Genomic DNA, 24,106 nt, shown 5'->3' on the forward strand with positions numbered 1-24,106 from the left:
AACAATACGGACCACATTCTCCCCTGAAAATGATGTAAGACAAGGAATAAATAACAAAGGTTGAAAAAAATCAAAACCTCTTGGAAAATTTTAAACTATCTTAAACAATCCTGATTCAAAAATAAAAATAAAAATCGTAATGTTAGAACATCTATAAACGAATGATATGAATACCAGATAGTAACAAGTAGAAAAATTCAAAGCTTTAGCTTTAAAGTTGTAATTTAAATCAAGAAGATGTCAAAAATAAATAACCTAAGAATTTTTTTTTAATTTTTAAACTACAACCAAAGGAGTTCCTACTTCAATGCAGTGGGTTAAGACCCAATGTTGTCTCTGCAGCAGCTTGGCTAGTTGCTGAAGCATGGGTTTGATTCCCGCACTGCTCAGTGGGTTAAGGATCCAGCATTGCTGCAGCTGTGGTGTAGATTGCAATTGTGGCTCAGATTTGATCCCTGACCAGAGAACTTCTAAAAGCAGTGGGTATCGCAAAAAAAAAAAAAAAAAAAAAAAAAGTACAACCAAATAAACCTATAGAAATATCAAAAAAGAAAGTAATAAAGACAAAGCAAAAATAAATTAATAACAAAGGAGCTCCTGTCGTGGCTCAGCGATTAGCAAACCCAACTAGCATCCATGAGGACTCAGGTTCAATCTCTGGCCTTGCTCAGTGGGTGAAGGATCTGGCCTTGCCGTGAGCTGTGGTGCAGGTCATAGACATGGCTCGGATCCTGTGTTGCTGTGGCTGAGGTGTAGGCAGCGGCTACAGCTTCGATTAGACCTCTAGCCTGGGACCCTCCATATGCCTCAGGTGTGGCCCTAAAAAGCCAAAAAAAAAAAAAAAAAAAAAAAATTAAAATTAATTAATTAATTAACAACAAGGACACAAAGACCGTACAGTGGAAAAAGAATGTCTTTTCAACAATGGTGCTACAACTAGACATCAACTTGCAAAACAATGAAATCAGAACCCTACCTCACACCATATACAAAAATCAACTCAAAGTGGATCAAAAACCTAAATGTGAAACAAAAAACTACACGACTCTTAGAAGAAAACATGGAGGTAGATCTTTGTGACCTTGGGTTTCTTACATGTAACACTAAACGCGTAAGCAACAACAGAAAAAATACATAAACTGAACTTCATTACAAGCAAAAGCTTTTGCGCTGCAGCTTTTTGCAAACAGCCAAACTTGTCGTATAACCTTATCAGTTCTATTTTCCCTCGTAGATATTCATCCTAGGGTACTCCAACCTTTCAAAGATAAAAAGGTCAAATTTCTAGAAATATCTCAATACAGTTGAAGCTAAAAGTGATGAAAACTTAACTAAACCTAAAGTAAACCTAAAACCTAAACTAAATAATAAATTAAGGCATTTATCAGTTATTTTTGTAAAGAGGCAGTTTGGGAGTTCCCGCAGTGGTGCAGCAGAAACAAATCTAAGAACTGTAAGATTTCAGATTTGATGCCTGGCCTTGCTCAGTGGGTTAAGGATCTGGCATTACCATGAGCTGTGGTGTAGGTTGCAGACACGGCTCGGATCTGGCATTGCTGTGGCTCTGGCATAGGCTGGCAGCTGTAGCTCAGATTAGACACCTAGCCTGGGAACCTCCATATGCCACAGGCGCAGCCCTAAAAAGACAAAATGACCAAAAAAAAATAGGCAGTTTAGAAAAGAAAATGAAGACTTTATGATAGAAATTAATTCAATACAATGCCAATAAACACAAGACTTTTTTTTTTTTTTTTGTCCATAAAATTAACAAAAATCTGAGAGTACAATGTGCCAAAATAGTTTCTAGCATATACCAGTGGTGGGAAAGTAAACCAATACAACCTTTCTGAAAGGCAGGGTGGGGATGTGTATCAAAACTTTAAATATGCCTGTTATCACTGAACTGATGATCCACCTCTGAGGAACTTATCTGAAAGGGGCACTCATGTAAGTGTACAAAGATAGATCCTCTACAATATTCACTACAGCACTGACTACAAAAATAAAAATAAAAATTTAATGGACACTAAATATATATCAACAGAGGTCATGTATAAACAGTGGTTTGCTGGCAAATACTTAACAACTAGTTCTGCAGGGGCAGGGTAGGGGGATTTCTGTGTTAACACTTTTCAATTTCTGTGATGTAAATACTACCATCGTGGCTGATTTCAAGCTACAAAAATGATGTCAGTGAATGCAGAGCTGAAAAGAAATGTGTACAACTGGCTTTTATGAGCAGGTGTAAGCTAGCTATAGCATAGCCACTATATGATTCTAATACACTGAAACATCAACAACAAAAAATACACTAGAACACAAAAAAGCCATAAGTATGATGCAAAGGATTTATATTCCATGGCAAGACACCCATTACATATTACTGAATGAAAAAAGCCAATTACACAGAGAACAGCTTATGTTGTGTAATCTGGGACAGTGTGAATTTATATGTTTAAGTATTTCACGTTCATTTTGAAATAAAAAGAACCCTACAACAGTGATGCGTAAACATTATATTCAATCGTTTCACCCATAACAGGAATAGTAAATGTGACTTTCAGAAAATATCTAAACCAGTTAAGATTTTTATTTAAAAAAAAATGAATAGCAAAAGATCAGCAGATTTGGCTTCAAAGCAATTTAAAATGTCTGTATTAAATAACACACAAAGAAAAAGAAAAACAACAGACTGAGGTTATTTTCAGTAAATACAAAAAAGGCTAATTTCGTTTGTATGTTCAGAGCTCATAAATGGGCAATGGAAATGAAGCGACAACTTACACAAGAAATTCAACTAAAACAAACGTATGGGAAAATGGTCATTCTTAATAGTAATCAAACAAGTGCAAATTTTTAAATTACATACCATGATTGGCCTACTAATTTACTGATAACCTCATAATACTGTCCATGATGTTGCAAACTGTATATGATAATTTCAGAATATCTTTAAGGTATTCGAGAGCTATAATGTGTATAAATGTGTGTAATCGAGAGCTATAAAATTTTCCCTATCCTCTTAGAGGTAACATTTCTATCCAACTATTCTAAGAAAAGTGTATAAGTGAATGTGTGTGTTTTTAAAATTAAATTCTATCTCCATCAAGAACTCCATCACAGTATTACTTTGAAAATGGAAAACATTCAGAGAAACCTAAATGTCAGTTAAAAATAAAAAAAGAGGGAGCTCCTGCTGTGGCACAGTGGGTTAAGAATCTGACCTCAGTGGCTTGAGGTTCGATCCCTGGCCCAGCACAGTGGATTAAAGGATCCTGCATTGCCGTAGCTATGGCTTGGATTCAATCCCTAGCCAGGGAACTTGTATACGCCAGAGGTGCAGCCATTAAAGGGAAAAGAAAAAAAAAAAAAAAAAACGAGCAAGCAGGTTAATATGTATCCTCTAATTCATTATCATACAGCAATTCCAAATGTCAATATGAAGTTTATATAGCCACACAGAAAATGCTTACAATATAATGTTAAATTGTACAGTATGATCACAGACAGGCAAGAAACAAAAAAAATAAAATAGACTAGAAAGGAGTATTTAAAAAAAAAAGTTTCTTATGTTAAATGAGTACCTTTTGGATAAACTTATGAATAAAATTTAAAGCCTTTCATATGTTGTCTAAAATTCTATTGCATTATTTATAAAATTTCAAAATTACTGAAAAACAAAATGAAAAATAATATTAACATAAGGGCTATTATTATTTCAAAGGCCATCATGAAAACAATATAACATATTTCTTAAGAAAGTAAGAAATTCCTTTTTTTTTTTTTTGCTTTTTTTAGGGCCACACTCACGGCATATGGAGGTTCCCAGGCTAGGGGTCTAACTGTTGCTACAGCTGCCAGCCTATGCCACAGCCACAGCAATGCCAGATCAGAACCTCGTCTGCGACCTACACCACAACTCATGGTAACACCGGATCCTTAACCCACTGAGTGAGGCCAAGGATCAACCTCATGGTTCCTAGTTGGATTCGTTTCCACTGCGCCACGACGGCAACTCCAACAATGTAAGAAATTCTTATGTGGAAGAAAGTAAATACTTCTTGACTCAAACATTGTCTATTTAATACGATAGATTTTCTCATTATTAAACTTTTTAAACTATTTTAGAAAGCAACCATAATACCAGAGGATATTTATCTCAAGTGCTCTTCTTTATTTCATTCCAAAAAGAAAATAAAAAATAATATAAATTCAGTCAGTAGCATACTGCTTGAATATATATTATGGAAAGGAAGAATATTTTTAATAGAAAAAAATAAATATCATGTGACCCTGTGATTCAGTACTAGGGATGTACAAAGCATTAATTGATTCTGAGAAGGATGCATTGTAATTTGAGTAGCAATTCAGAGATAGACCCTAGGGATTTAGAAAAACCCTACAGGAGAATCCCTGTTCCCATAATAAGCATGGCCTGGAGTATAAAAACCTACAGAAAACGTGTTTCTCAAAGGACATATCTGATGATTTTAGCAGAAATATATATGGAGTCAAGATTTCCCTAAAGAAATATTAATTAAATCTTACAATTTTCTCCATCAAAATGCAACCCATTATCAAGATTGTATAGATAAGGGAAATACAAATTATTTATCAGAAACTGATCAAGCAACATACAGGTTATCTTCTCCGAGAAGATCGGAAACTTATGGGACTTCTCATTCCAAGAGCTGAAATGTGCCCCCAATTTTTTTTTTTTTCAGTCCTTTTAGGGCCGCACCCGAAGCATATGGAGGTTCCCTGGCTAGGAGTCAAACCAGAGCTGAAACAACTGGCCTATGCCACAGCCACAGCAATGCCAGGTCAGAGCCACGTCTACAACCTACACTACAGCCCATGGCAATGCCAGATCATTAACCCACTGAGTAAAGCCAGGGATTGAACCAGCATTCTCATGGATACTAATCAGATTCGTTTCCACTGAGCAATGAAGGGAACTCCCCCAGTTTTTTAGTCACTTCTAATGTGCTTCAGATAACATCTTAGATGGTAACCTAACACATAGTAGGAGATAACGAGGATACTCATACGATATCCCAGTCATTAGTCCTTAAACACATCAAGGCCTTTTCATCTCCAGAATCCATGTCTGGTCCAAGCTTGGCTCCAAGAGGAGCAGGTATTATGATAATTCATTCGTTCTTAACCCACCAGGAAGTGACTGGTAATAAAAAAAAAAAAAAAAAAATGAGGCTGATTTCAAATATCTTTTGTTTCAACACTTATTAGCTCTGCTCTCAAATTATTCAAAATAATTCAAGTTGTTCAAAAAATATTTGCCTACATTTTGAATCAAGAAATCCTCTCAAGGTAATTCTATCAGGGACAAATGCAGCCCATTTTGAATGCTGGTTGTAAATTGGCTTGAGGAACTTTGAATAAATCTACTCCCTGGACCTGCACATGATAGCTCAGAATGGCAACAGCCTGTAAGAGAACACAGCCAATACACAGGTGCCTTTCTCAACTAAAAATTCTAAGTCACTTCTATATTACATGCCTCCACCCCAACATGAACCCACTTGGCAAGAATATCTCATAACACAATTTATCTACTCATTGCCTCAGGCAACTAAAAGGTACTCCATTGGAGGAGAAGCAAGCCACTTAAAAGCAGATTTCCTGGGCAAGAGAAATCTTAATAACCCATCACCAGATTAGCAGAGTTCTCAATACAGTAATATATGCATCTCTATCACCTTAAACAGCTAACAGGAAAAAATAAAAAACAAAAAGCAAAATCAAAAACAAAAAAAAAAACTTTTAAGGGGGCCTGATTGTAAACTTTTTTTTTTTTTGTCTTGCCGCCATTTCTTGGGCCGCTCCCGGAGCATATGGAGGTTCCCAGGCTAGGGGTCGAATCGGAGCTGTAGCTGCCAGCCTACACCAGAGCCACAGCAATGTGGGATCCAAGCCACGTCTGCAACCTACACCACAGCTCACGGCAATGCCGGATCGTTAACCCACTGAGCAAGGGCAGGGATCGAACCCGCAACCTCGGATTCGTTAACACGGTGCCACGACGGGAATTCCCTAAACTTTCTTTTTAATGTGTGGATGGTTTTTCTCAGGACACAGCCTGACATGAGCTTTCTGCCTTAAACCATCTAACCACCTCTATCTAGAGAGTGTGTACAACAAAAACACCCCCAAACAACCCAGACTTCTATGTGTGCTCATCTTCCAACAAGGATCTGGAAAAGGAAGAGCACAACAGAGGTGACAATGATGAAGAAACACTGTAGGACAGTGGAGCGGACAAGAAGAAGCAGCATGGGCCAGGCTCTTCCTAATCAAAGTCACCGACTCAACAGGGCACCTCTCCTTTGCTCTCCTCTCCTTCCTCCCTTCCCTCCAGAGCCTTGGGAATACATGGCTGCACCACCCCTACAAGTAGCAACACCCTCCACCCTGCCAAGCCCCACGAGATTCCCTGAGGACTCTCCCTCACCTGCCACTGTTCTCCCTTTCCCTGCACCTGTCCAATTCCAAAACTGAAATCAAGATAAGTGAGCCTGACGCTGATAAGATAACAAAAAGGCCGTGGGCCAGGAGGAAAGTAGGGGACAAGAATGCCAGATGCCTGCCTGGCACATCCAATGGAACTGGGCCCTTGCAACAATGTTTCTCCAGAACTAGAAAGAGTCTGGCTGTTCCTGCTTTGCTCATAGAGCCCTTTCTCCAGAACACGCAGACAAGGAACACAGGAAGTTGCTTTCTTTCTATTCTTTTAATTTTTCTTTTCTTGGCTTTTTAGGGCCGCACTGGTGGTATACAGAAGTTCCCAGGCTAGGGGTCAAATCTGAGCTACAGTTGCCGGCCTATACCACAGCCACATCAACTCAGGATCCAAAGAATGTCTGCGACCTACACCACAGCTCACAGCAGTGCGGGATCCTTAACCTACCAAGCGAGGCTAGGGATCGAACCAGTGTCCTCATGGATGCTAGTCAGATTCGTTTTCGCTGAGCCATGACAGGAACTCTGGAAGTTGTTTTCTTAAGTTTCTCTGATCATGGCCATGACAACTAAGGGCACAGCAAATTATATGTATATGTAAATATCATTTAAAACAAAAAAGTATGAAAACTCCTTACTTTATATTATGAATGTGTCCACCATTATCTGTCCTCTGGCTTCAATGAACATGCCAAGGAGCAAATGAGCACAGTAACGGAAGAAGAAATGGACACAAGTGATCCATCCAAGGGTTAATTCCAAATCTTTCCTGGAAGGCCAGGCAGTAAGGACCAGGAAAAAGGGACCGACTGGCTCCAAATACAAAGCAGAGTGCAAAATGCTCCGTCAGGATGTCGGAAGCACCCCCAAGTGCTCAGGCTCAATGAGCCAACCTGCTCTCACTGAAAAGGGCAGAAATGGGCTTGGGCATCAGAGATTCTTTGTAGGCAAGTGAAAAGCACTGCTTTAAGCCCCGTGAAGAAAAAGTAGTGAGTGAAAGGCAGCTGCTTAAGGGTATCTATGAAAACACACCCAGGCCTGAGCAGGGCAGCTCAGGAACCCCACGCCTCTCAGGCTCCACCTCCATGCCTCCCTGGATGTCGCCCTTCCTGCAGGAAGCAAGACCCATGCTGATATGACAGGAGGCTTTTGATAGCACTCCCTGTGAAGGCACTGAGACTATCAGCAGTGTTCCAGGCGGCCCGAGGGGTGGCTCTGCACAGACCTGCTAAGGCCTCCTACCCAGGACCTTCCGAGCCGCCTGTAGTGGGGAGGAGTCCATCGGACCCAGTATTGCCTCTGGAGATGGTCCATCACCCTGGAGATAGCTGGGGCTCAGGAGCCTCGTCCAGGGGTGAGTTTGGGGGAAAATTGGCAGAGATGCCAAAGCTTCGGAGGGGAAACAGTAAAAGCTTCAAAGTTCAACCAGCCCTTAGATTTGGTCCAATTTCTTCATTCTATGGCTTTTCTGTAGAAATAGTAAAGGAGCAAAGAAAAAAAAAACACCCTTGGTTAGCTCAGGGAGGAAGGGCAGTACTTGATCTCCTGTTAGAAGCTTTTGAAAAGATACTCATAACTACGCTAACATGCAGAACCACAGGAGTGTTTCATCATTGGATCAAATAACTTTCACAAAGCCAGTGTGCCACTGTTTTTGTATGATTTACCAATTTTCAAAAAATATAACACAAGAGTTAGAAAGAAAAGAGAGTTAAAAACTCTTAACACGTACCCTAGCATTCTTTTAAGGGCAAACCAGGAACAAGAATTAAAGTCATCCTGTATTATTAGAACAAGTCACAGGAAATGGGTCAGCTCTTTAGGACAAGAGGAAAATTGCATTTGCCATCTGCAGAAAGAACCTGTAATATAATGAAGGAGCTCTGAAAATCGTAGGTCCTAAAATATCAATTCACATGGCAAGATAATATCATTGCGTCTTTACCTTAAAAAATAAACAAACCCAAAAACCCACTCAGACTGACTGATTATAACAAAAGCAAAGGCTGCTGCTAATGCCACCCTCTCTATCTGGATAGAAACACAGTTAGAAAGAGATATTTTAAGGCTCTCAAGTAACTGAGAGGAGGACTTTCAAATCATTAAATGCGGAAGATGGGCTATTACCCAACACAGGCCCACAGCACCTACTCCCCTTGTAGCAAACACACTGCACCCTATTTTGAAACCCAGTGGCCTGTGATAGATTATCCAGCACTGGATTGCTAGCTTTCTGCTGGTGACCATGAACCAATCTCAAGTCCCTGCCCTCCGGAAAAAGAAGGCGAATTTTATATTTTGTTTAACAACGTATTTTGTTTTGCAGACCACAGTGTTGCTACAGAAAGTCAGCCATTCCAAAAGGCACATTCCCAAGTGTCTTTCTTTTAATGCATTAAAGCAATCTACTTCCCCTCTCACCAGCTCATAGCCACATGATGTTTGCTATAAGCACCAACTTGAAAGTTCCCTAAATCTTAAAGAAATACACACACCAGAGAATCTAAGGAGCCCTTCCTAGAATTTGGTAAAGGAAGCTATGACAAGAGAGTAAATGTGTGGGTGGGAGTCCACGGAAGGATCTTTTGGGGGCCTGTGGCAAAGAGGTGGAAGAATGAATAAATGAGTAAGTGAGATACTGAAGCATTTCTCTCTAGAAACGACCGGTCAGCAGTCACAAGGAAATTCATGGAAGATGCCACCAATCACCCCACTTGTCTCTTCACCAAAAAGAAACATAAAAAACAAACAATAAAAGTTTAAAAGATAAAAAAAGTTGTCTGTTTTCTTTTCACAGCGGCACGTGAGGCATATGGAAGTTACCACACTAGGGGTTAAATTGGAGGTGCAGCTGCCGGCCTACAGTCTACGCCACCACGGCCACAGCAACTGCAGATTCAAGTCAGGTGTGTGACCTATACTGCAGTTCACAGCAGCACCAGATCCTTAACCCACTGATCTAGGCCAGGGATCAAATCCGCATCCTTATGGATACTAGTCAGGCTCGCTACCGCTGAGCCACAATGGGAACTCCTGAAAAAAGTTTTTAAAACATAAAAACGAAGCAAAATAAAAATTCTTTTTCAATTTCAATTTTTTTACTAAGTGATCATGATCAAAAAAAAAAGTCAAATTCTGGAAAAAGGCAATTAATTCGTGAATTTCAGTTCTCCAAAGGGGGGAAAAAAAAACATGAGGCTACCTACCTTTTAGAAAAAACATGAGTATGTTTCTAAACATCACTATCACTTCCTGCAACAGAGCCAAAAAGTCTCACTCCAGCTCTTTTTCTCTAATTTGTGGATCAATTATTGTTCCCTTCTGTGAGGTTTCAGAAATATAATGGCATTAATAACATTCTGGTTCCCAACCGCACCACAATCCATTACACACTTCCTTGAAACAACTATTTTGTTTCCAGAGCAGTCAAATTGCTCACAATCCAAAATTAATCCTGTAATAAAGGTGTGTGGAATTTTCAAATTTCAAAGGACTTGGATGTGTAAATTTTCCATTCAAACTGCTAGATAAACTGCTTTTGACTTTTCAACCCAAAACAATTATGAGAATGTTCAACTGAATCAGTCTCCTGAGCCAATGAATGAGAAGCACAGGTGGAGACAATGACAACTTCGCCTTTAAAGCCAAATTTCTTTTACAGTGCCCCAGGGGGTCCACGAAACACAAAGAGGAGTGATAAGCCAAGGACAAATCAATAACATCCATTAAAAGAAAGCAAGATGTTTTAATTCACCCCCTCCAACTGCTCCACTTTCTTTGGGGATCCCAGCTGTCCACCCTGCCCCCATCCTCCTACCCCTACAAAGCCCCAATTACCGAGTCCCAAGTTACCAACAATGACTGTACACCAAGCTAGACAAGGTGCATCACTGAGCAGCAAAAAAAACAAGGGCCACTATCTTTGCCCTCATGCAGCTTCCAATTTAGTTACAAACACAAGTCATTAACAGTTTTCCATTAGCTGAAGGCAAAAAATGATATGCTTGCTCCAAGGAAATAACATACATACATAAAACTCAGGAGTTCAAATTCTCAAGACCATTTGCTTGTCCCAGTTGTGTAATCCTGGGAAAGCTTCTAGAATGGCCTTCAGATTATGCTGTCTTTTTCTTTGTATTAAGAGCCAATAGAAAGGCCAAAGCCTGGAAGGATAAGACTCAGAACTAGTCCGGCAGAGGGGAGTTAATTGTGAGATGACAAGAACTTTGAAAAGTGCTTGCCAGCCTTCTCTGATGGCAAACAAGAAACTAGGAGTGTCTCGTGTAGCACATTATTTTACACACAGTAGGTGCTTAATATGTGTTCTTATGACCAGAATTCTGTATGCAACTGTTCTTTTTTATGGTATGCCCGATAAAAAAAGATAAAATTTAGAAGAAATATTTGTTTTCTAAAAACTGTCAAGTGTTTGTTGAATGGATGATCTGAAATATCTTGATAAGTTTATTTTTAAATAGTACTGATTTTGTTCTTAAAACTGAAACATGAGGCTTTTAACAAAATAGTCTGCACTGGTTTCAGAAGTTATGGCTAGGTATAAAGGTCAACCCCAGAGCTATTTAGCAAATTCAGTTTTTGGTTCTCGGCACTGCAACATGGATGTTTATTTTGCTTGTAAAACCCAGATTCATGACCATCTAGGATTTATGAACTCAACTGTGACAACATGTTTAGGTCCTTTTTCCCTTTTTACACGTTAGATGAGAAATCAGATTTTTTTACGTATCAGTAGCAATTCATAGGTGATTGTCGAACAACTTCCTATAATTTTATTAGTAACAGCTGTTCACACAAAATAGTGGTCGGGTCTGAGAATAGCTCTTTCTTTAATGTTATTCCATTCGACAGAGCAAGAGAAAGCATTCACTGTTTACGGTAGCCAGTTATTGCCACAGATTTAATTACCAACAATCACACATTTTACCTTCTATTGCTATTTCACACTTTCCTAGGATTAATTCTGCAGAGATCTTAACATTGCCTACAAGCCATTATAAAAGTTTCTCTCTGAAAAAAAAAAATGTCACTGGCCTCCCCCTTCAACCAGAAAATTAGACTTTAAACTCGTTGCTACAAATACTTGTATTTCCCTCAACCCAAAACACAGAGTCAGGAGAAAACAGATTCTCTCCACCTCCTCAGGGAGAAAGCAATCCTAACCTTCTTAAAATGGCTTCTCTCTCTTCTAAGATGTACCCTTTGAGCTCCCAATTTTTCCTCTACGACACCCAATCCACACTTCCATTAATTTCAACAGAACTAACAGCCTTCCCTTAGAGAAAAACTAACACAAATCCTGGAATCAGAATCATCCTCGGCAAAGCTTGTTCATTTCTTTTCAAGTATAAGTTTGCCTGGATCATGAAGAAAAATGTGTTCCTTTTCTCTGCTAAGTTTAGCATAGCACGCAGCCTCACAACTCCAAAAGCTGTTTCAGGTTCTTAGAAATTCATCCGTAATAAAAATCATAACTGTATTTAATAGGCATCTCTGAAAACTGAACATAAGCCATCTCTTACAAAGTACAGCTGGGTTGTTTGATTTTTTTAAATGCAAAAGGCTATAAAATTTATTTATAATTAACAAAATGGCTACTAACTTACTCTTCTGGTTCTCCTTTCTAACCCCCCAAAAAATATTTGAATAGATATATTCGAGATAACCTCACTGCTCACTGGGTTTTAATTTGTGCCCCAAATTCCTATATGAAGAAATAATACATAAGCACGAGACTGATGGTTATATGGCAGATCTAGACAATGAATTTACGTGATTCAATGCAAAAATCTGAAGGCTTTGCGATACCATCAGAGCTAGAGTTTTGATGTTTATGAGCAATGTTCCCACTTCACTCTTCAGATTCAAAGTATAAAGACCTTGTTTCCCCCCCCCCAAAAAAAAAAGAAAGAAAAAAAGAGGAAATGCATCCAAACAAATCTTGACATTTAGAAACATATTCAACCCTTGAAAGCTAAAAGGGTAGCAAAAAAATAAAACGGGATAGTCTTAAAGGAGCCTCATAAACACCATATTATGGTATTCCAGGGAGATTTCTGTTATTAGGGCGGCTTAGAAGGAAGCCTTCATTCTGCGATTCTGAGTAGCCATCCTAGACAGCCACTAAGCTCTAGGTTAACTCAGGCAATCCACATCCCCATTCTCTGCCCTGTAAACTCCACAGAGGGGTCGTGGGGTAGATGATTTTATCCAGATCTGCATGAATGAACTCTCTACACAGTCTAAATTTGTCAGAGCATACCCAGCCTTCCAGGTGTCTTCTTGCTCTGTAACTGCTCAGTTTTCAGGACAAATGTATAGCACTCCAATTGAAAACGTTCTTTTTGCAATTCCTAAAATTTAATCATGCCGTTCTCCTCGTGTAATTACACATAGGTAAATCATAAAAATCTGTTCAGTCACCACCTGTCCTCTAGAGAATTTAAAAATTCACTCTGATGAGGGTATCATCGAGAAAAAGTATATGGCAAAAAGACGACAGGGTTAAATTAGCTTCTACACGAAAAAAAGTAATCAAGATATGGTATGGTTTCTTCCTTTTTGTTCCTTTAAACTTTCATATTTTAAGCATGACTGTTATCATTCCCAAATGCACCCAGCACAGAACTGTAGTACACTGTTCAATAAGTGATGTAACGTATTACATTAACACTTCCCGTCCTGGAATGCATTTGTATTCTACTGGCTCAAAGAATTACACTCAATTTCTTTTAAAAAGATCATCATTTCCTCTCCCACAGAATAATAACATTACATACCCTGTCTCTATAATGTATTCATTGTTTTACGGTCCCAATTTCTACAGTTTTAAATAAGTTTACTCATTCAACAAATACTTACTGAGCATTCTATATTAGAGATTGTGCTAGAAGCTGGGATGTAATAGTGAGCAATATGAAAATAGTCTCTACCTTTCTAAGCTTCCAGTGGAGAAAGGAAGAAAATCTCCAATCACATATGTAATTCAGCTAGAAGCACAAGAACATGTATTTCTTCATCTAAACTGGCCTAAACTCTGCCTCTTCAATGGGTAGAATCCAATCAATAAAAAAAGGTCTACTAAATCCTATTTGATGATTAAGATCTGAAGAGTACATTTCAAAAACATGTAAAATAAAAACAAGTTAGTGGGGAAAAAAATCTATCTTCAAGGATCTGAAAACAATTTTTTTTAACATGAATGTCATTGACCGGAAGCAGGAATTCAATGCCACTTGTTTTATATGAACTTAAAGACATATTAAATAGTGTGACTTATGTACTACCAATAGAAATATTTTAGTTAATATTCACAAATATTAATTAATGGAAACATGTACACTATGTCTAGGAAGTACATAAAAACTTCATGTTAAAATATTCTTTTGCATATCTATGTAGAATACAAACACATCTTTCTTTGAGGTGTCTAAGAAAATAATAATATAAATTAATTCAGAGAATGAATAAAGAAAACAACAATTCGGAGTTCCTGTCGTGGCGCAGTGGTTAACGAATCCGACTAGGAACCATGAGGTTGCGGGTTCAGTCCCTGCCCTTGCTCAGTGGGTTAACGATCCGGCGTTGCCGTGAGCTGTGGTGTAGGCTGCAGACGCGGCTCGGATCCTGCGTGGCTGTGGCTGTGGTGTAGGCCGGTGGCTACAGCTCCGATTGGACCCCTAGCCCGGGAACCTCCATATGCCGCAGGAGCGGCCCAAGAAATAGCAACAACAACAACAACAACAACAACAAAAATTAAAAAAAAAAAAAAAAGAAAAGAAAACAACAATTCAAAATATGATATTTTATGGTAGTAGGTTTCTGGGTTCATTTTTTAAAAAGAATAAAAATCAAAATATAGAGCACTATAGAATTTGGAACACAGTGGCATAAATGCTGGATACATATCAAGACAGCCCAAGTTTTACTGCCATGCTTTCATCCAAGCAGGTAACCACTATTTTCTCTTTCTAATTTCTCCAATTATTAATATATAAAACTGACTAATTATGTGAACAAATGCAAGGGGCCCCTGCCAAATAAATCCATTAAAATGGCGTCATGCTTTGAACTAAAATTTTGAAGATAATTTTACACTGAATTTCATTTAAACAAAAGGGCGACTCCTCAATTTAAATGAAGTAGTTAAAAATATTGGTAAAGCTTTGGAGAGGTTTTATGAATGAAGGTTTGGTGCACTTATCAAAGCAGCACATCAGTAGTTCCTCAAAGGGAACCCCTTCCCAGGACCTTCCCCCGGTTCAAATCATTCATCACTTCTCTCCTAGACTCAAGGAAACGTGAAATCACATGCATACACACACACAAACCTACATTTAGTATATAACTCTGACAATGTAAATAGTGTAGGTTCTGCAGTAGTTATGTTACAAAAGCAACATACCTAGACATGAACACGTATATTATTTATTTCTTGTAAATAACAGAAAGCTGTATGCTTTTTAAATGCTACTAATAAATGTAGGTGCTAGATGGATGTCCTTTTTTTTTAACCACTTCTACTAGGCCATATTAGGGAGCTGAGGTGGGGCTGTATTAAATCCTACTCAAAAGATCTAATGGGGGGGAGTTCTTCACACTACTACTTCAAGAGTAAAACTATTTTAATTTTTTCCTCATAAAATTATCTCCAAGTTCAATACTTAAAGCACAATATGTCACTTAAATACACAGTATATATGTAAGTAAGCATCCATCTATGGCTATTTCCCCCAAAGCCCTCCTCCTATTCAAACCTAGGCTCTCAGACAAACCCCTGAGCTCTAACTCATAGCTGTTAGGAACCCACATTTCAGCAATGGGGTAGGCTTGAGACCTCAAACGCCCTATTCACAGCTGAACAGAAACAAATAAAGACAGTAAACAGGGCAAAAGAAAAACCATTCTAAAGTCACACATGCTTTTCCCCTTAATCATACACTTAACCAACTCTATACATTTCTCTTGCCCTGTCTTCTCATTCTTGAGAATACAGAAAACACTCAACTACACCTTTTCAGCCATTAGAAGTAGCTCAAAATGAGAATAAAACTAAAAATAAAAAGACCTTCCTTTTCCAATTGCAGTTTTTCCCCTTCCCTGGCTTCATTCCCTAAAGCCCACCCCTTTTATCCAGGGTTTGCCTTCTGTTCCTTAAAAACATGTGCACATTTATCTAATCTCATTTTCAAAATGAAGACATTAAACATGTCATGTGAATTAACCATTTGTAACTATTTGTCATCATTATATTTTGTTCCTTCTTGTAAATAATCCAGTACATAAGCAGTTCCTTCCCAAAGGCAATTGGTTCCTTGAACCAGGAGATGGAATGCTCAAGATAAGAAAGAAAATGCATGCTTCTCAAATCAGAATTGACAATATAATATTCTTTTCTCCCAGAAATGTCTGAGAAACATATTTATTATACACGCAAATATCCACAACACAAGTAGAGACATTTTTCAGGCCTGTTACTGCAAAGCTGTTTGTTCTTCCTACCACAATAGCTCAGAGTTATGTCGCCCTGATTTGTATGTGAACGTTGATTCTGAACATTCTCTCAGAGATAATAATCAATAAAATTCCTAGACGAGAAATGGTATTTTCTTGCTAACTTAGTGTTAGGACAAAATGATGGGTTATTTTTTAGAAATTAAAGAGAAATTTTTGCTGTTCACTTCCCGTTTTCCTTCTAGCCCAGATTCCAAAGATATTAAAATCCTGTCCGTTTTAAACAAAAGGTTTCTATTTGTTTCCATGGGAGTAATTGAGAGGCTGTACTGGCTTTCAGTAGTAACTACTGTGAATTCAGGCCTACATCTGGGTTGCCTCATTAAACAAAAGATACCCGTCGCTGTCAACAACCACATCGCACAATCTCCTATATCCCCTCATCTTTATCTGAAAAGAATGGTGGAGAAACATTCCTGTCACCATAAAGAAACTCTTCTGGGTCCCTCCTTTTGGTGGTCTGGTGCACTCGTGTGACACATCTGGGCTTGCCTCCCCGCCTCCCCCCGCCCCAATACATAAGCCCCTTTCTTCGAAGAGCCAACCACTGGGCTCCCTCAACATCACTCCTTGGAGAATCCAGCCGCGAGTGTGCCCACCGTTCCACCATTCCCTCTCGACCCCCAAAGCACTGACAATGGCTGCAAACAGGCTACCCCACTGCACGCCATCCCACAACGTGCCCTGGCTCCGCTCGTCACCCTGGGGCCACACACACACAGCTCCCCAACTCCACCACCCCACCGGGCGCCAGGGCCACGACACTGGAAGTTCAATCCTTCAGCCCACCACCCCACCACCGTGCCTCTCCCCGAAGCAATCTGCTAGGTAGCAGATGCACCGCAGATAAACGCGCATCGCGAGTGCACAGCCCTCAGGGATACCAAAAGGCACACGCCAAGGCCCTGGGCAGGGCAGCCCCTACCCTTCTGCGCGCGCGCGCGGGCGTGTGCGCGCCCGCGCGAGTGCGGGAAGTGTCCGGGGGCGCGCCCGGGGAGGGCCGGAGCGAGCCGCAGGCGCCCGGGGGCGGGGGCCGCGGTCCCGGGGGCCTGAGGGTGGCGGGCAGGGGGCACAGAGGCCCGGCGGGAGGGCCCGCGGCGGCCAGCCCAGGCAGTACTCACCGAGCAGCAGCAACTTGAGCTCTCGGCGGGCGTCCCGCTTGTCCCTGCGGAGCTGCCGCTCAATCTCGTCGTTGATCCTCCGGGCTTCCTTGGCCTCCTCGCTCAGGCAGCACGCCATGATGGACTCCAGAGTCATTCTTCCAAAGTGCCTCCGCTGCAGCCCCGCCGGCACCCCCTGCTCAACAAGCGCGCACACACACCCTCCCGCCCTCGCTCCCCCGAGGCAGCGGTGGCCGCCGAGCCCCCGCCGCCCGGGCGCGCGTCCTGGACGAGCTCGGGGAACCGCCGCGGGGTCCGCGGCGAGGGCCGGGGCCACCAGGTGGGCCGGGGGTGCGGCGGGAGCGTGCGGCTCGGGCTGCCGGGAGGTGCGAGGCGGGCGCGGGAGGCGGCCGCGGGCGCTGGCTCGGGGGGCGCGCTAGGGAAGGCCGCCGCGCCCGGCCTCGCTCAGACGCCCGCGCCTCCTTCCCCGGGAATGGGCGGCCCGCCTCGCCCCCCGCGCCGCCGCCGCCGCCGCCGAGGCTCCCCTAAGCCGTGCGCCCGGCGGCGAGAACACATCCACCGGGGCGTCCCCGCAGCGAGCGGCCGCCGACGGCTCCCCACGCCTGGCGCGCCTGCTCCTCACCGCTGCCTGACACGGCTCCCGGGTGCCCTCGGCCCTGCCCGCGCCCACCGCCCGGCTCGCGCGCAAACCCGGCTAGCCGGCCCGCCCGGCCGCCGCGCGCTCCTCCGCCTCCGCCTCCGCCCCCGCCAGACGCCCACCCCCGGCCTCGATTGCCAGGCGCGGAGCTGCTGCTCAGTGCTCGCCCTCCCCCTCGCCACACACACACATTTTCTTCTTCTCTGAACTAGAGCACAGATCCGGGAGGGAGGCGGCGGCGGCGGCGGCAAGAGGAGGAGGAGGGAGGGAGTGGGCGCGGGAGGAGGGGAGCGGGAGGCGGTGCCTCCCGGCCCCTCCTGGAAGGCTTTCCTGGGCTCGCAGCCGACACGGCGCGCCTCCCAGTGCGGCTCTCGCCTCGCTCGCGCCGCTCGGCGGCTGCACCGGGCCCCTCGGACTCTGCGGGCGCCTCCCGCTCCCGCGCCCGGGGTCTGGCCCGCGGGCTCAGCGGTCAAGGCAGTCCCTGGCGGGGGGGCGGGGCCGGGTCGCCGAGGCGCAGCCCGGGCCGCCGCCAACCTGCAGCTGCCGGCCGACCGCCCGGGCGTGGTAAAACGGGAATATGGCGGCCTCCGCCCGCCTTCTGCCCACCGGCCCCGGAACGCGGCGGCGGCCCCACCGGGAAGGCGCGGGACTCAGCCCAGCGAGCCCCGTGCACCGGCCGGCGCTGTGAACACCCGGCCGCACTCTGAAGGTGCCCGCGGCGCTCGCGTCCCCCGCCCGCAGATCCGCTTTGCCGGGCGGCTCTTCGCCCAGTTCACTGTTCTCTCCAGTTCCTATTTCTAAAACGCCATTTGGTTAGAAAGTATCTCGCGTCACCTCAGACCCCCAGTTCAATCACAGAAAATAAAATACATTCAATCTTGGAGTGCTACTGGAGGAAAGAAGGAATTGTCACTGGCTCTTGGAGAGGGACGGGGAAGATTAATAGGAGAAACATTCCACGAAGTTACTGGAGATAGAAATCTAAATCTTGAATAAAAAAGTGAAGCAGCCCAATTTCCAAGAGCCTCTTGATACTGTACAACTTTTCAAGCCATTGAAGTTGGTTTGGTTTTGTTTTTGACAAGCTCTCCTCTTGTTTTTTAAAAAGGCACGCGATATTGAACAGCCAATTGATCGAATTTACCATTCTAGGTCGAGATGGTCTTATACCGTCTGGGAAAATGCAAAATAATGTGAAATAAAAGAAAAAGAAAAAAGTGAGAAAATCAGGATCGCTCCAGCAAAATTCCATTCTAGTATTTTGTTTTTCCACTTTTAATTGAGGCAGTTTACTTCCAAATGTTATTTGCTTATTTTGTTGTAACATATGACTGATAAATGGCCAAAAAAAAAAAAAAACCTCCTTGCTTTTTCAGATTCTATTGCTATAGGAGGTGAAATCATTCTGCTTTCTGCGGAAATGGAGCTGGAGGTACTGAAAGTAAACTGCATCTTAAGAAGAGAATCCCTTTTTCACACTATATGTTTACTTTGAGATGTCTCCAGTGCAACCCGCTGACCCAGAATGTAAAGTAAAGGCATGACTCTACTATTGCTACAGGTCAAGAGCGCATATAGGATTCTTGGATGACAGGTGTGTGACTTCCTTGTTTCATTTGCCATTACCTCTACTGATTCACCCGCCAGGACTTAGATCAAATGAGTCATCCAGACCTAAGATCTGTATTTTAGACTCCCCTTTTAAAGGATATTTGGCCTAGAAAATGCAGTTATCCCTTAGTTAAATTCAAGGATGCAGAACCTGCAGATAAGGAGAACTGATGGTAATTAAATTTCACCTTGGCCAGGAGAGCAGAAAGGACAAACCTCATCCCTTTTATGGGAATGCTGTGAAATTAAAATTTAAAATTAAGTGACTAATGAAATCAAAAATTGAAATTCGATATGCCAAACTGTAAGTGGCTTCAAGGGAAAAATTCAGTTACAAGTTTGCATTCTCTAATATATGTGTGTACATAAGTTTCAGAAAGATACAAAACATCAGAAAAGTCAAATGACAGGAAGCTTCAAGTGTCTGGTTTTCTAGCCAAGGATCCTCTGAGATTTTTGAAAATTTCTCCCAAACTGTACTATCAAGCTATCAGTTTTGACTGAACGGACCTATTTTTTGATGACTTTAATTGTTTCAACACATTATAGAACAATAAAAATCTGTTTTGTCAGCCCTTTATGCCTAGCATCAGGGACACTCTTTAACTATTTGAATGGATTAGACAAATCATTAGGACAATTAGGACATTAGAACAATTAGGAGAATGTTCCTCCACATACTGGGAAGAAATCAGGAAGTAAGGAAAACCAACACTCTGTGGTGATAAAGTCATGTATGAGTGTCAATAAACAGGAATATTCAATTCTGAGCCTAGATCTAGTCAGAAACTTTTGCACATGTATCTGGAAGGCATTTGCCAAGCAAATATCTAGGGAACAAAATCCACCTAGAAAGTCCTGAAATCCACCTAGAAAGTTGTTGACCATAATCTAGAAGGAAATATGCTAAAATATGCAACTAAATGTGGATCATGTTACAAAGTTCCAGTTCATTAAATCAACAAACATGAATTCACTGCCTTCTGTATGTAAATAACTAAGATGAAAGTACAGGAAGAGAGGAGTTTCTGTTGTGGCTCAGCAGGTTAAGAACAGGACATAGTCTCTGGAAGGATGCAGATTCTATCCCTGACCTTGCTCAGTGGGTTTAAGGATCTGTGTTGCTGCAAGCTGCAATGTAGGTTGTAGGATTCAACTCCTAGCCCAGGAACTTCCATGTGCTGTGGGTGGGGCTGTAAGAAGAAAAAAAAAAGTGCAGGAAAAGAGGTAGTAAGATGAACAAAATAAGGTCCTTGCCCTCAATAGACTTAAAGTCTTAGGGCATTAAGAGGCTCTGAACAGCTATAATCAAAGAAAATGGAATCAATTTGTATTAAAGTTGGAATACAAGTAACAATGTAAAGGTATAAAAAGGAAGGAATAATTCGTCCTGTTAAGGAGAACTGAAGAAGACTTCACAGGAAAGGAGACATTTGCAATGAAAAGGTTTTCAATAAGTATGTATCTACACCACTTAAGAGTAATTTCAGGAGTTCCCATAGTGGCGCAGTGGTTAACGGATCCGACTGGGAACCATGAGGTTGCGGGTTCGATCCCTGGCCTTGCTCTAGTGGGTTGAAGACCTGGCGTTGCTGTGAGCTGTGGTGAAGGTTGCAGACGCAGCTCAGATCCTGCATTGCTGTGGCTCTGGCGTAGGCTGGTGGCTACGGCTCCGATTCGACCTCTAGCCTGGGAACCTCCATATGCCGTGGAAGCGGCCCTAGAAAAGGCAAAAAAAGACCAAAAAAAAAAAAAAAGAGTAATTTCAAATTACCCCCAAATAGACAGTGATATGATAAGCCATTCTGAGAATTCAAGGGCAATGACTAGATAGCTGAAAAGCTGATCATAAAACCTTGGGAGCAGTGACCACTGGAGGAAGATTAGAAGTCTGTCACCTCTTCCGTGGCATTCTACCTCCACTATCATGTCACCCTGTCCTTTGGGTACTGGCAAAGAAAAACAGTCAAAGGCAGAGTTCAGTCTCCAGGAGTGATCCTGAGGCCAAAGAGTGAAAAGACCACAGTCATACCCTTGTAAAAGAGGGTCTGCTGGGGAAAGAAAAGCCTGTACTCCTCCTGTTCCCAGAGTGACTTGACAAGGCTGCTTCATAGCGTGCACTGCACCACTATACTAAATATTTGTCTTTTTCTCTCTTCCTCTCTCACGAGATTAGGAGCTGCTTAAGAGCAGCTTGTCTTTCATAACTCTTTTCAGTGCACCCAAAAGAATACCTACCAAGTACAGATATTCAGTAAGGGATGAATAAACACATGAATACCAGCACCTACATCAACAACAAACACACTCACAGACCACCTATCCCAGGCAGTGCACTATGCCAGATGCCTGAGGTGTACAAAGCCCTTAAGGGCTTAATAATCTATTTGGGCAGGCAGTCTGCATGCATAAAACAACAAGGTGAAATGAAATGAGCTTCGCTGGCTGCTAACCTACAGTTTAGAGAATGGATGGCAAAAGGAGTTCAATCCAAGTCACCATGCCAAGCAACCTGAAGGAGTCTGGATAGGCATACAATGGTTATCTGGAAGATCAATTAAAAGTCAGCCTAAAGCATTGCACATCCTACAAGAGCTGGGAAAGAGCTGCTCCATGCAGAACTTGCTTAGCACTGTTGTGTGATCAAGGAATAAAGTGGCTTGCTGGTAGGGAAAGCAGGCCAGCAGGCCCTGGAAGACTCAGAGAGTTATAAATGGCGACACCTAGAGGAAAGTCTTCATAATGACAGAAAATTTAAGTGTGTTTTTTTGGTGAAAAAGGGTTTCGAGGCCAACATTTTGAAGGTGAAAACCCAGGCATAAAATAAAATAACTTCTTCTGAAAGAGAAAATACCCATACTGAAAAGCCATCAAACAGATATTCTAGATGAAGCAGAGTACCTCTGTGACATCTTTCTACTGTCACCCTTAGAAATTCATCCAAGTGATCCTTTGGCTCTAATGAAATATACCTATTTTGTGCTTAAACAAGGTTAGCATTATCACAGGCAACATTGTACCTCACAGCATGAAGGCCCAACAAGGCTGGGCACACATGAAGCTGAGTAAACCAATGTTTCATCTAGAAAAGCCATTTACTAAGGTTTGACAAATGAATGAATGAATGAATATATACTAAAATCAAGTAATGAGACATCAGGTCACCCAAAGTCATGATCAAAATCTTTTGGCATCCAAAGGGTCAACAATGACTTAGCTAGTATAGGAGTTTTCTTCCTGCTCTGGAGTTACTATAAGTTGCAGCCTGGCTTTCCTGGACTCCCACCTAGAAACAGGCTGCAAACTCAGTGGACTCTGAGCTGCAGAAATGTTGCCTTAAACACAACAGTGTTATTGCAAAAATTGAATTAGAAGTTCTTGCTGTGGTGCAGTGGGTTAATGACCAGGCTTGTCTCTAAAGAGGCACTGATTTGATCCCCTGCCCAGCAGTGGGTTAAGGATTCGGTGTTGCCAAAGCTGTGGCATAGGCTGCAGCTCTGCCTCAGATTCAGTTCTTGGCCTGGAAACTTCCACATGCCATGGCGGAGGCCAAAAAAAAAAGGAAGGAAGGAAGAGAAAGAGAAAAAGAAATATTGGATTAGCTGCCAGAATTTAAATATCAAGTGAATCCAGGACCTGTTGTATAGCACAGGAAACTCCACCCAATATTCTGTGAAAATCTATATGGGAAAAGAATCTGAAAAAGAATGGATGTGTGTATATGTATAACTGAGTCACTTTGTTGTATAGCAGAAATTACCACAATATTGTAAATCAACTATACTTCAATTAAAGAAAAAAAACACGCAGAAATCTGGATTTCAGTTACTGGTCAAGATCTGGCAATCCCAGAATCATATTTCCAGATGACAATTTTCCACAACTTGCTTTACTCCCCATTGTTACAAAACCTAAAACAGTTTAAATTCCACATATAGTAATAGGCTTTAGCTGAGGGCATTTTAGGTGAGCCCTGGAAGGTAGTTAGCAGGGTGAGGATTGGATTTTTGGAATTAAGCAGGTAGTTGATAGAAGCAATTGATTTCTGTCCCATTCTTTGTTTCCATATTTTTATATCAAATAATCATTTATCCCATTACAATCATCTCCCTTTGATGACTTCTTATGTAAAGCTCAATAAGGACAGAGATCTTTGTCTATTATGTTCACTCCTGAATCCAGCACCTAAAACAATGCCTGGGATATAATAGATGTTTAATCGACATTTGTTGAATGCATAAAAAAGGGACCCTCCAATCAAAGAGGCCACATATTGGTCACATGGCAGTATGCTTCTTTTTTTTGTTTGTTTTCCCCTTAGCCAGATGGTACCCACCAAGGCTTGGCCCACTCTGCAAAACATTCATACTTTGCTTCAAAATGTTTCCTCAGATGGATTCACCAAAGAAAACTAGCCACACTAGGGAATCAAAAAAGGTGGAGATGAAACATTGTTCAAAACCCAGATGGAAATGTGCATTCATTCCATCTAAATCAACTTTAGGAAAGTTGATATTCCTGTCACAAATTCATTTCCAGTAATGAGCATGTTATATATTGGAGATCATGCCACAATATATAGTCAAAGTTGTTAATTGCTGAATGTGTGATAAATTAATGAAACACAGCACATGTTGATGAAAAATACATAAGTAATTAAAGTATCTGTTGTGCTTCCTTTTTAGTGACTGAAATGGTCTTAATAATAACCTTTCAGTTAGTTACT

General features: G+C 41.8%; 1 protein-coding gene across 3 annotated transcripts in view; it reads right to left on the reverse strand.

Moving 5' to 3' along the window:
• Nucleotides 1-17,992, reverse strand: part of GNAQ (G protein subunit alpha q) — a 305,513-nt gene extending 287,521 nt beyond the window's left edge. Inside the window, exons 1-2 of one of the 3 annotated variants that reach the window (XM_085011742.1) lie at nucleotides 17,956-17,992; nucleotides 17,133-17,333 (exon numbers count right to left, since the gene is read on the reverse strand). In XM_085011742.1, the coding sequence (XP_084867868.1) occupies nucleotides 17,133-17,268 (136 nt within the window). In that variant the 5' untranslated portion in view covers nucleotides 17,269-17,333; nucleotides 17,956-17,992. Of the gene's footprint in view, nucleotides 1-17,132; nucleotides 17,334-17,955 lie in introns of those variants that run through there. The other 2 variants (XM_085011745.1, NM_001038623.1) reach the window with 2 other exon arrangements.
• Between the last annotated feature and the right edge of the window lie 6,114 nt (nucleotides 17,993-24,106).

This window comes from Sus scrofa, chromosome 1 (genome assembly GCF_054392235.1).
Source record: "Sus scrofa isolate SSC_HxYL_T2T_F1_AM1 chromosome 1, Sscrofa_HxYL_maternal_Yorkshire_Landrace_v2.0, whole genome shotgun sequence".
Lineage (NCBI taxonomy): Eukaryota > Metazoa > Chordata > Mammalia > Artiodactyla > Suidae > Sus > Sus scrofa.